A 12,100-nucleotide genomic window follows, 5' to 3' on the forward strand; every position below is an offset into this window, starting at 1 on the left:
TGAAATTAAAGTGTTTAACCGGAAAACTATCTCCACGTGAAAAAGACAAAAGCGTGTGTCAGTATTTCCAAGGGGACATCATTGAAGGAAGGAAATTGGAATACTTTGGTATGGAATCTGGATGTGGTAAAAGTTTCAAAACTCGTGATGCTTTTGGCAAACATAGGAGTAAGAACCATCCATGGAAGATTATGCCATCAGTGTCTGTCGCTGCCATCACCATCGCTGCACCCGTTGTGTTACCTGCAGTTGTATCATCAGTGTCAGTTCCCCTACCTGTTTTCCCCAGTGAACCTGTGATACCCTTGAAATGTGGTAGTGTTTCTTTGCCTACTTGAAAACCACGTCTTGGACTGTACAAACGGCCAGTTCCGAAGGATATTTGTGATTCAGTGCCCGCAAAAGTTTTTAAAAAACCATCGCTGCAACCAAAGGATACTAGTTTCAATGGTTTTCCTAGCGATGCTCATTATCGAGCCAACGAGGCGTATCGCACAAAAACTGGTAGAGATAGGCCAAACGGGCGAAATATCACTTTGGTGTGTGACTGCCCCGGTAAGCCGTATTCAATATTACGTAAAGAAATCATAATAATTCTGTTTTAACATTACATATGCGTCCAGCAGTCCTTAATGTCGTCACTCACGAAGCCAATCACATTTTGAATCGAGGTGCCGATTATTTCTGGTGCAGCCGCAAGGCTATTCAAAAAATTGGCCAAAGCGTAAATGATTTAAGTCCCACCGAAAAACTCGAGTACAACAAGCGCTGCAATTTTTTTGTTTTCTTGAACCCACCTAATGTAAAGCAAAATACCAAGTAATTTAAGTATAAGCAAAATACCTTAATTATTTAATGCAAAATTGAATTTTATTTGTTCTTATTTTTTTTTTTGATGTTTTTGTTTTCGTTACTGGATATTCTTCATTTTTAAGTTTCATCACTTATTTCTCTACATGTTTTCCGTGTCGACATACTAGTCTGTCCGGTACTCTTGTAAACAACCGACTGTATGTGCATTTGAAAACCACATTTAGTTTGACTTGTCTTTCTTTACATCGTTTATACCTCGCCTATTTGTGATACCTTTGTCTTATTCGCGTGCGCTTAGACATTCGACTATAAATGCATAGTTCGCGCAAAAAAATAAAAAGAAATGTTGGTAAAAGTCTCTTTAGGTCTCGTCCAACTGTTGCCTGTAAATTGTTTTATTGTGTGTGTGTAATGCTCAGCTTTTCAGCTGTGCAAATCTATTTATGTTTCAAAGAAAAAAAGTATTTTGTATTTTCCAATAAACAAGTAGAGGAGAGTGGGGGCAATTGAGACACAGGGCAATTGAAACAAAAATTGTTTCTCTCGCCGTATAATAGGAATTTTCTTGAAAAAATTAGGGTTAATAGAATGAAGGGGTTTACAAGTTTAGAAAAATTTACGAGTTTTTGTATTCAAAACTTTTTAAGATATCTCGAAAAAACTGTTTTTTGTTCTCCGTCTGTTAAATTTGCGTTTTCAATTTTTTTGTTTTAACCCCTAAAACGCTACGCTTTAGTAATAAAATTAGTTTCAGATGATTTGCAATTCATTTTTCTACAATTTAATGTCATTTAATTTTTCCCTGCATTCTTAAATAATTTTAAATAATTAAATGTAACGATGACCCTATTGCAGGGCAATTGAAACACTTTGTTTATATTCCCTGTCTGCGAGTGGTTGCATTTTTTTTGCAAGTATTTGACGTAATTCATTTAAACAAATGTAAATCATCATGTTAAGACAACTAAAATACTTGTATTCGCTGTTTGGGATTTATTTAAAAAAGCATGTTGCTTAATTTTTTTTTTTTTAAATTTAATTATTTTAATATTTTAAACTAAATTATGATCTACTTTAAGCATATTTTAAAAATCTGTAAATCGCATTGTACCTAATGGTAAAATTTGATCACACTAGCAGTTGGGGCTGCTGAGATATCGTGATTTTCATTTTATGTGGGTATGAAGAAGCTCTCTTATGGGAAAACCCACGTTGCAATTGCGTCGACACACCGTTTCAATTGCCCTGCTACCATGGCAATTGAAACACTCGAAGCGATCTCAGTTTTTTACAATTTACTACTATTATAATTAATCTTTTCTAATAAAAAAAAATATCGTTTAGTAGCTGAGATAATAGGCTACAATTCTATATAAGTTTTATATTAAATTTGTCAGTTTTTTTTTCAAGAAATACAAAAAACCAAAAAGTGTATCAATTGCCCCCACTCTCCCCTATTTTGCATTTTCTGGACGGGTCCATTCAAGTTGACAAAGCTTGTTGCCATCTTTGGTATTCCAGACAAACACGCATCCATCTTTTGAAACGCTTACAATTTGCAATTGAACAATGTTAATTAATTTGATTATCAAAAACTTAAATTTTAAATTGTTGCAGTACTTTTTGACAATCAGGGCTAAAATCAATATCATCTACTTCATTTTCATGGGCTTTGATGTCCTTCAATAGTGTAAATGGAGAAGCCGTCCACAGAAAAGCCGTCCATCGCACCATGAAGTGTGAATACTACTACGTAGTACTGTGGCTCACGGCCACTACTACCACTACTACGTAGTAGTAGTAACCGACCTACGGTCGGTGCAGACTACGTCTGCTCTGTGGCCTACGGCCACTACTACTACCACTACTACTGCTACCTTTGTTCTACTAGATGGACGGCTTTTCCAGCAGATATATAAAAAAAAGGCTTTTCCAGTATAGACCAAGATCGGATGCTGAGTTGCATTTTTAGATCGGATGCTAAGTACTTGTTTACAATGTACCGTAGCAGACGTAAAGTGATTGACTGTGACTAGTGACTGTAGTGTCAAACTGTTTTCGTTTTTTATGTCATGAGTAGTGTAGTTTGTGATGTCAGTAATGAGTTATTTGACACAATTAGTCTTTTTAAGTTATCTGATTATGCTAAAGGACTTATTCATAAGGAAAAAGAAATTTACTTAGAAAAACGTCTGCTTCTTGTTCTACAGTTGTAATACGGGGAGTGGGGGGGGGTGTTGTGGAAAGGTAAACAAGTACAGTATCCTGCACAAAAATCCGAACACCGATTTAATTTTTTAAAGCCACCTATTGGCAAGGTAGTGGGTTTTTTGTTTGTTTTTCTTTAAGGGGGAGGGTAGACGGGGTGATGGACACGTCAGGGCAGGGTTGGGTAAGTCTAGACATTTAAAAAAAGTGCCTTAAGTTATTACGCTTTAAGGCAAGTTACAGGTCGGGACATTTTTGCAACCCCCAGGGTGGTGTTTTTTTTTTTAACGACAGTTGGAAATTTAGGGCTTGGGCTTAGTAATGTTTCTTACCGAAACAATTTAGCTTATGTTTCAGCTGCCTGTGAACATTAACGTCGTTGTAAATGGCGTAGGTGTAGCGTTTCTGAGTGTGTTGCTGGAGATTGGTGTTCGATTCCAGATGAGGTGTTAAATAATTGTGGTTACCTTACGAGAAATTCTCGATTATATATGAAACAAATTTTTATCGAGCAATATGTGCTTTTTTTTATTTTATAATTTAAAAAATAATAAACCCCTTCGTTTTGAAATAATTAATATTCCCAGGAAATTCGAATAAAGAATGTTGTAATGACACCAAATATTTTCGAAATTCCGTATCGGGAATCGAACACTGATCTACGGCGCCGCAATCAGAGCCTCTACACATATGCCATCGGTATTGACAACATTGTGCACAGGCAGCTATCTAATTTATTTGGGTATAGAATATAACACAGCCTAAGTCCAACATTTCCAACTGTCGTTTAAAAAAACACACCACCCTGGGGGTTGCAAAAATGTCCCGACCTGTTACTTGCCTTAAAGCGTAATACCTTAAGGCATAAAAAAAATGTCTAGACTTACCCAACCCTACCCTATGTGTCCATCACCCCGTCTACCCTCCCTCTTAAAGAAAAACAAACCAAAAAAAAACCCTTTACCCCACCAATAGGTGGCTTTTAAAAATTAAATCGGTGTTCGGATTTTTGTGCAGGATACTGTACCTTTCAAAAAGTTTCCTGGAAAAATAACAGCTTTTTTGGAGATAAAATTTTTTGTATTATATCAGCACAGAGGTATAGCACACGATTCCAAAAGATTTTGTAATAAAACTAACTACAACTTAATTAAATATATTATTTTTCATTTCCCTCCTATAGGGCCCGAGAGGACAAATACCGCAGGTCGGAATTCAGCCTTGGCAACTAAGCATCCGATCTTGGTCTATAGGAATGACCCATCTATACGAAAACAAACTCAAATCTAAACATACAATACACAAGACCTACCTCCCCACTTACGTACACAGCTCCAGGGCTAGAGTTCTCAATCCATTTTAGTATAGAGGCCATTTAGAATAGACACCCTATTGTCTATTGGTTGGATCAAGCAAAGTCTGCAGCAAGTTTCGGCTATCCCCCGCCATGGTGCGCACTAGTCGACTAGCCGCACGGACTTTTCCCTCTACTTACACGAACCAAATGGAAAAACCTCTATACATCAGACATCGACATTGACGAATTTATTGAGCCTCCCTATTCCCTAACAGCATCTAATATCCTAGCGTTTTACAGCCACCTAGTGTGCAACAGCTTCCAACGCTACCTGCTGGGCATCTGTTTTCAGCGCCTCTTGTGGAGACAAATGCCATTTCATCTATGTCACTGCAATAGATATGACCCGACACGCTACAGAATATGTGGTGGGACAAGGGAGACCATTAGTTTGAGATAATAGAGCAGGAAAGGGTTGACATAAGAGTGAATTACCAAGTTTCAAGTAACTGATGGCAACTGGCAATGACTTTACAGGTGAAGAGAGTATGATATTGCTCTGGCTGAAAGACAGATTTCCAATTTGATATCATGTCAAAGCAAAACAATGTTAATGGGATCATCGCTTTTGAACATATATAAAAGAAAATCAAGTTACCTTGTTAACAGAATGTTTCTATCTTGCTCTGCTTCCTGAACCCTTGTTATGCATATACCCTGAACAATTGAATATGCATTCTTCAGACACAGCTACACCTCATTTCAAACAACCAGTAGCCAATTAATCAATGATTGCAGATATCCCTAGAGTGATAGTTCGGCATTGCCATAATGGGTCTAACAATCGAAGATCTGAGCCTCATCAGAGGGAAAAAAGATTGATCTTGTGACTACATTTTGCACATACTATTGCCCTCATAAACTCATCAATCTTAAATAATGAGAGCACACAATCCTGTAATTAAAAAAAATAAAATATATATTATCTCACTGAGTCAGGGTATTTAGTTTGGAATTCTCAAGATGAAGAAAAACATGGCTAATAGTCATAGTTACCAAACGAACGAGTTTACGATTGTGTTATTGCACAACATTCAAAATTTTAAACATTCAAACTACGACGAATGCACAAAGCTAGCTACGAAATGTTATACCCACAAACAAATTTCTTTTTTTACTTTTCTATTCATTCGAATTAGCCTCAGCGCTCAGAGGAAGACACGCAGATTGAACCCCGACAGGCCGATAACGTGGACGAATTAAAGCAGACGACAAATTGTCCATCAAAAGCCCCGAAGTTTGCCCCGGTTTGCCCTGAACCGTAAACGCCGCTGCCGCCATCTATTGACAAAAAGGTAGTAAAATCAGTCATCTAGACGGCATTCCTATTGGGGAAAAACTTACCACTATATATGTATTGCTGATTTTCTAGCTGGAAATTTTTCACGCTAGTCACACACGACCTGGAATTCCGTAACAAACACAGCAGCTATAAAGTATGACAACTCTACGTCGTAACTACGTATATTTCTACTTCCCAAAATGTCATTATCGCCGATGAAAATACGCAATTTCGAAATTTTTCTCCCAATAAAATACCTTCCAGTGTGTTTCTTGTGTGGCTATTATGATAGTAGAGGCCATTTCCCATACTGGTAACATATAGTGTTAGCATAGTAACCGTACTGGTAGCATTAACACACTCAGCTGAACGGGTATTCTTCAATTCTTTCAATTTTTCTGTCTGTTTTCGATTTCTGCTGTCGTTAACTGCTCCATTATAAAAAAGGCCAGACTGACGGAGTTTAAAATTAGACAATAATAAACAAGAAAAGACCCGTGTTTTAACTCTGGCATCTCAGAGCAGAACACTCCCCTCCGGGAAAAGATTGACGGTTTAAATACTTCACTGTTAAAAATAATTCAACTGAAATTAGCTTTTGCATGTCATTTCAGAATACAGCGCAATTTTTATTTAACCATTGGTGCAATTATCTGCAATAACCGACAAGTTTCGAGCATAATCGTGGGCTTGGTATTTAAGGTAACTATTAGTTTTTTAAGTATTTGTTGTTTGGCTGTTCGGCCTTGGCAGCAAGAAGTAAAAATGGCCACTTCCGAGAATTACAGAAAGCCTTTGCCTATCGTTTTGTTCCATTAACACTGGTGAGAAAAAAAAATAATAATAATATTCTGAGGCCTCAGGACGTATAGGCAGCCGGAAACCAATCTTTAGCTCGCAGAGCGGTACAAATTAGTTTAGGTAATAATATGTTACCGGAAAGAACACAGCAACCGAAACCGGGTTATGGGCGATATATGGGTGTTCCAAATTCGAAGCACGGAACAATATGTCCGTCGTACGGGTTTGTCCAGTTAATTTTGTTGTCCTAAACTAACTCTAGTTGGGAAATGAGAATCCCCTAAAGCAATATCTCCCGTCCTCTGGCTAAAACGAAAGTATAACCATGAAATGACGTCACAGTCAATAAGCAGCACGAAAGCGTATTTGTTTGTTCAGCTCGTCTTTTGAAAATCGAAGCAAGTTTATTTTGAAAGAAAAATATAATTATTTCAGGTGTGATGGCCCCTAAAGCGTCGCTGGAATTCCAGTTCTTGTATATCCCTGTTCTTTAACCCTTCCGTGATGGTCGTTCTAGTACAGAGAAGGGGGAAAAAAAACAAAAAAACCTTTTGATCTAACAACCGGTTTTCCCGACCTTGAAGTGCAGGTGGACGCATAAAATATGAGAATGTTCAACCATGTCTAGCAGTCGAGAATTCAAAGGAAAACCATGAATCACGCTATCAATCAACCTCAATTTCCATTCGTGACTCGGAGAAATAAGATCCTCAGATGCTGAGATTGAAGCAAAGGTTTCTAGTGAAAACATTAAAAAAATCTTCCCCGCAAACGAATTTGCGACGCTTTTCTCGAGTATTGGTTTAGTCTAATACGCTCTACAATTAAAGCAAATTAAGCTATACGTAAAAATGTGATGGACATTTGAACAGACTTTATGCAAACGTTGCGCCGCATCAATTCCGCCGACGTGTGGCCTAAAAACCCAGTAAAAATTCGAGACATCTGAAAAAACTCGTATCCAGAAGAATTGATGAATGCGGTTGCGCACTTGCATGCAAGAATTTAGATGATGTCGTTATATCTATATATACAACCTACATCACTTGATTAACATACAAATAGCATTTCTCTTTTTAAAAGATAACTATCCTACCATTGGAATGTACAAAACATGACATGGTCCTTGTATGAGAACTCTATAACCTTTGCTTCTTGTACCGTAAAAGACGGGTGTGATTTCTAGCAGCCAGGAAATTGAAAAAAAAAAAAAAAGAAACGCTCCGTCCTCGTTCACGGCATTGACCTTCTTCGTCGAGACATCTTTTTTGGGTTAATTTATGGATTTTTCGAGAAAAGAAAGCCGAGTAAAAGTATACAGAGATTCCAAAAAAAAGGTGAGTTTTCTTTATATAAATGAAACGAACGCTCGTTTCACCCAGAGGCACAATACATTAAACTCAACTGGGTCAACTCGTTTGCATTCCCGAGTCTCGTTTGTATCGTAAATCGTTCCATCCGTTATTGTATGCTCGTCGACCATTACTGTGGATCTTTTTTTTTTTTTTCTTTTCTTCTCTCCACCATATACAAAGCCTGTATCTATGTGGCTTCTTTGATTCAATGGAACACACAAAACAGAAGAGTCTTTTACAGTTTCTATATACGCAGCTATTATTGTAACCGTACATACGCACGAAGGCGCTTTGCCAACGCGCAAGTCCATGTGAAAACGAGGTTGTGGTTTTCTTTTTTGAAAATGCGCGGCTGTTGTTGCTCGGAATCCCGGAGTGACGAACGAAACATCGGAATGCACAATCCACGTTGCGTATAGTTGATGAGATTCATCCTTTGCCAACTGCTGTTTGAGGATCACTGAATATCTAGTCAGTGGTGAGATATGAGATATACTCTTTTCTTATTCAATGAGGTTTACGTGCTTCGAACCCGCTGGCTATTTTTTGAGTTATGTGGGGTCTTTACCGTCTGCAAAAATAACGTCATTTGACTGTATATAGCTACTATATTATAGAACATTTGCAGAAAACATGGCCAATCGATGCGTGACTCGTGCTGCGTGGCACGTTAATGCGCCTTCTTTGAAGTTCGCAAGCGGATATCCTTAAATTTCTGATTAATTTCTAAAATGAACCGGATGTAATGACAAAGGTCCGTGCCATTTTTGGGAATTTTTTCTGTTGATAGTAGATCGCGAGACGTTCTCCATTTCCTCCGCAAACCGGAGATTGCGATTTTTTAATCCCGACGTCCGTATAAAGCGAACGAATGGATGAATCAACTCTATTGTTAGCAATTGGCGATTGTCTAAAATGAAACGAAAAAGAAACTGAATTCCTCTTTTGAATGTAACAACATTGGCGGCACAAGAATCATTTAGAAAATGATAGCTCGCAGCTATATCGAACGGAGGAGAACGGTGACCCGTTGACTGCGCAATGTGGGCAAATGGGAAAATCCAAATCGATTCTTTGAAAATAAGTGATATAGAACAAGAACAAAAAATTTGTATTGAGCACAATCGTTTCAAACACAGTGATGCCATAGAAGATTGGAATCGCAATCAAAAAGCCGTTATTCCAGCCTTTAATCTCTTTTTGTGCTGAAATCCTATATAATAAAAATACTTCTCTTTCTTTCTGTTTTTTTTTTAAACGGTTGAATATTAATTAAGGTCGTACCTTGAGGCTATCTACATGCTAGTCACAGAAGAGGCACTACGAAAAGTCACGTTATTGTCTTTTGTGTTTGTGTGTGTGTGTGTGTGGAAGAGGAAGTCAAAAGTAGGTTATATAACACGGGTCAACCGAATGATGCGACAGTACAAATAAGATGATATTAACGAGACAGCAAAACAAGTTCACACCTCTCAACAAGCAAACAAAAAATGCCCTTGGTAAAATCCATACACCAGCACAAGGATTTTTTAAATTTTTTTTCAACACTTTCCATTCATTTTCCCTTTTTGTTTTTTTGTTTTTTAATCTTGTTGCTCAAGTTCTGTGATGAACCTCAAATCAGTGCCTTCCAAGTTGGTCTGCATCCACTTGTCGATTCGTTCGTTTAATTCGGGAGAGAAATGATTTTTCCAGTCGCCCGTTTTACCTGGAACGAGCAAAGAAAAACATTTCACGTCTATATGCACAGCACCTGCAATCAAGCGCACCGGACGAGACGTTTATACCTTTACGGATGAAATTTCCGCTGTTATTCATCAGTCCAATTTCTTTGCCGATTTCGCAATTGACCGTTTCGTTTTTGGCGAAATTGTCGAAACGCAAATGTTCAGTCAGTTTGACCAATTGATCTTCGGTCAACGTCTTGCCAAGGAATTTGGCAATCTTTTGGATTTCTCCTCGCAGGTCCTGCACGCGTCAACACACATTGAAAAACACGTAAGGAAAACCTTAAAAACAAAAACACAAAAATTTCAAACAATTTCTGTTTACCTTTTTAAGGTCCTCGTAGAAGACGAAGTGCAAATTGGGATGATGCCGTTTGTTCCAAGCGTCCAGCAAATGAGGAAAGAACGGAGCACTGTAAACTATCCTTTCCGAAATTGGCAAATGCGCGCACGTGTGAACAGCAGTCGATTAAGGTGTGCACGTTAATTTCATTTGTTTTATTTTGCTATTGGGATAACGAACCTCGATCCGTCATGAAGTAATCGGCGAAAGCTTCCAGGTTGCCTGTGTAGTGATGGAATTCCAACAGCCGGTGGTAATGATAATATGAAACGATAACATCTTTGGGATTGCGAGCCACGTAGACAACCTTGATGTGTACCCATAACAAAATTCGGGGAAATGGAAAAGATGATAACGGTATAGAATTTTTAATTGTGTGAAAGCAATAATAAAAAACAATAACAAAAGGGTTACACACACCTTGCTGGTGTTGAGAACTGACGGGTTTAACAGATACAGTGGCAAGTGACTTTTGATAACTCTTGGGCCAGCCATTTGGTCAATTTGTTCCAGATCGCGAAGACAGTCGCCCAATACAAAGCTGATGGCCTTTCTGATGAACGGACGAAGCCAGTCCATTAAATTCCAATAGCAGATGAGCTCCATGATTTTGTCGACCAGCGGTGAATTGGCTTTTCTGGATACACACCAAACATTTGTCTTTAAAATTCTGATTGCGTTCGCTTTGCAGTATACAATTCAATCAGCGAAAACACTTGCCTGCAAATAGCCTCTCTCTCGAATTTTTCGGCCAACTTTAAGGGCAACATGTAGTTCATTCTTTTCACAGCAGACAGATGGGACAGAGAGAAATAAAGGGAAACGTGGTTTTTAATTGTTTAAATTTAAAAAAAAAAAAAAAAAACGAAAACAAACAGGTGTTTCCATGGGGAAATAATTATAGCAACATCACTCACTCTAGAAACGGTGAACGAATACTCAGCTGCTCCTTCTTGCTTTTCTCGAAATCACATTGATTCACGACCATCCACACTAACTCTTGCACCCAAGTCGTTCCTGTTAATATACCGATCAACCGTTGGCATGATTAAAAGATTGCATTAACAAGAACACACTTGTGACGTGGGCCATCTTACCGCACTTTGGGAAAGTGGACACATAGATATCGTCCGGTCTCGGTGCCAAATTGTAAATATCTTCCGCATTTTTGGCGAATTCAGGCGTTGTGACGTAATGATGCGGTTCGGACCTAACAAGTCCATCGAGGTAAGGTGGGAAATCCTTGCGAAATTGTCCACCCAACGTCTCGGGCATTATTTCGAATTTTTCCTGCAGCTGAAGACGCTCTTTAGCACCCGACATGTTGGCCGTTCGATGAGGTACTGAAGTCCGAACGATGAAAACAATAGAATTATATCTCTTTCTTTCTCCGGACAATCCCGAAGGCCGCCGCTAGCGTTTCTGTACACCCATGTAGGCCAGACGCATAAAAAAAAAAGAAAGAAAAAAAAACCTGCCGACCAATCCCCGCAAGCCAGGAAGCCCTCCTCAGCTGGACGTTCCACTTACCGATTCACATAGTATGGGTCTTGGGCTCTCGCAACTAGGTCAGGTCAGGTGTTGAAAAAGATACGGAGCTCACTCTCCGTTCATCTCAACGTGAACGCTGTAAGCTATAACAATTTCTGAAGATGCTGTTTATCTCTATGCACAGTATATATACATTCAACCTATACGCGTAAGGCAAAAATTTTTTTTTTATTATTATTTCTGTGATTGTCATTCATTAAACAAGTGCCTTGACACGGGCTGGGCATTGATTATCGGCTATATGTATTTTCTTAGGTCATGAAGCCCCCCCTTTTTTTTTTTTTTTATGGCAGAACAACGTGTGGGATTCATAGGCACGTGGTGAATTTATCAAAGAGTCCCTCTATTGTTGAGCTGGCCTTACTGAAGAACGGCCCGGTTGACCACAACAATCGCCAAATGGGCATCGGTTACACGAAGGAAGCTTGCCCTAGCTAACGTTCGATATTCTACTTTTTGTTGTTACAGTTGTTGCCGTTTGGTTTTCTCTGAGTGCAATAAGAAAAGAATACTAGCAGAAGACGGCTTTCTACATAGAGAAGACTATCTTTTTTGTTTTGTTTTGTCCTAAAGAGCTCCTTTTCCATTAAGTTGTTTGTTCAGCTTGAATGACCCACAAAGAATACGTACCTATCGGGTCAAAAAGGAATGTATATATGCACC

General features: G+C 38.6%; 1 protein-coding gene and 3 long non-coding RNA genes across 4 annotated transcripts; 1 reads left to right on the forward strand and 3 right to left on the reverse strand.

Moving 5' to 3' along the window:
- Nucleotides 1–2,179: 2,179 nt before the first annotated feature.
- On the reverse strand, nucleotides 2,180–2,816 carry LOC123476915. Its single transcript, XR_006651970.1, has 2 exons — nucleotides 2,434–2,816; nucleotides 2,180–2,361 (listed from the first exon to the last, which is right to left on the reverse strand). It is a non-coding gene; the product is annotated as an uncharacterized LOC123476915 (long non-coding RNA).
- Nucleotides 2,817–4,551: 1,735 nt separating this feature from the next.
- Nucleotides 4,552–5,593, reverse strand: LOC116931553. The gene is made up of 4 exons (XR_004399059.2): nucleotides 5,375–5,593; nucleotides 4,977–5,273; nucleotides 4,814–4,881; nucleotides 4,552–4,732 (listed from the first exon to the last, which is right to left on the reverse strand). It is a non-coding gene; the product is annotated as an uncharacterized LOC116931553 (long non-coding RNA).
- Nucleotides 5,594–8,906: 3,313 nt separating this feature from the next.
- LOC116931538 (sulfotransferase family cytosolic 1B member 1) lies at nucleotides 8,907–11,240 on the reverse strand. Its single transcript, XM_032939136.2, has 8 exons — nucleotides 10,984–11,240; nucleotides 10,804–10,903; nucleotides 10,607–10,666; nucleotides 10,307–10,523; nucleotides 10,067–10,193; nucleotides 9,869–9,963; nucleotides 9,604–9,784; nucleotides 8,907–9,524 (listed from the first exon to the last, which is right to left on the reverse strand). Exons 1-8 carry the CDS (start codon nucleotides 11,207–11,209, stop codon nucleotides 9,400–9,402), a joined length of 1,131 nt encoding a protein of 376 aa, XP_032795027.2. The 5' UTR covers nucleotides 11,210–11,240; the 3' UTR covers nucleotides 8,907–9,399.
- Nucleotides 11,241–11,467: 227 nt separating this feature from the next.
- On the forward strand, nucleotides 11,468–11,975 carry LOC123476916. Its single transcript, XR_006651971.1, has 2 exons — nucleotides 11,468–11,585; nucleotides 11,693–11,975. It is a non-coding gene; the product is annotated as an uncharacterized LOC123476916 (long non-coding RNA).
- Nucleotides 11,976–12,100: the final 125 nt, after the last annotated feature.

Source organism: Daphnia magna, linkage group LG10, assembly GCF_020631705.1.
Source record: "Daphnia magna isolate NIES linkage group LG10, ASM2063170v1.1, whole genome shotgun sequence".
Lineage (NCBI taxonomy): Eukaryota > Metazoa > Arthropoda > Branchiopoda > Diplostraca > Daphniidae > Daphnia > Daphnia magna.

What these genes read in the sequence shown, in the direction of transcription:
- LOC116931538 (XM_032939136.2), bottom strand. Translation starts at nt 11,209, where the DNA reads ATGTCGGGTGCTAAAGAGCGTCTTCAGCTGCAGGAAAAATTCGAAATA. An exon ending in GTCCACTTTCCCAAAGTGCG is followed by an intron (nt 10,904 to 10,983) that starts GTAAGATGGCCC and finishes GTATATTAACAG; the next exon opens with GAACGACTTGGGTGCAAGAG. An exon ending in TTACTTCATGACGGATCGAG is followed by an intron (nt 9,964 to 10,066) that starts GTTCGTTATCCC and finishes CGGAAAGGATAG; the next exon opens with TTTACAGTGCTCCGTTCTTT.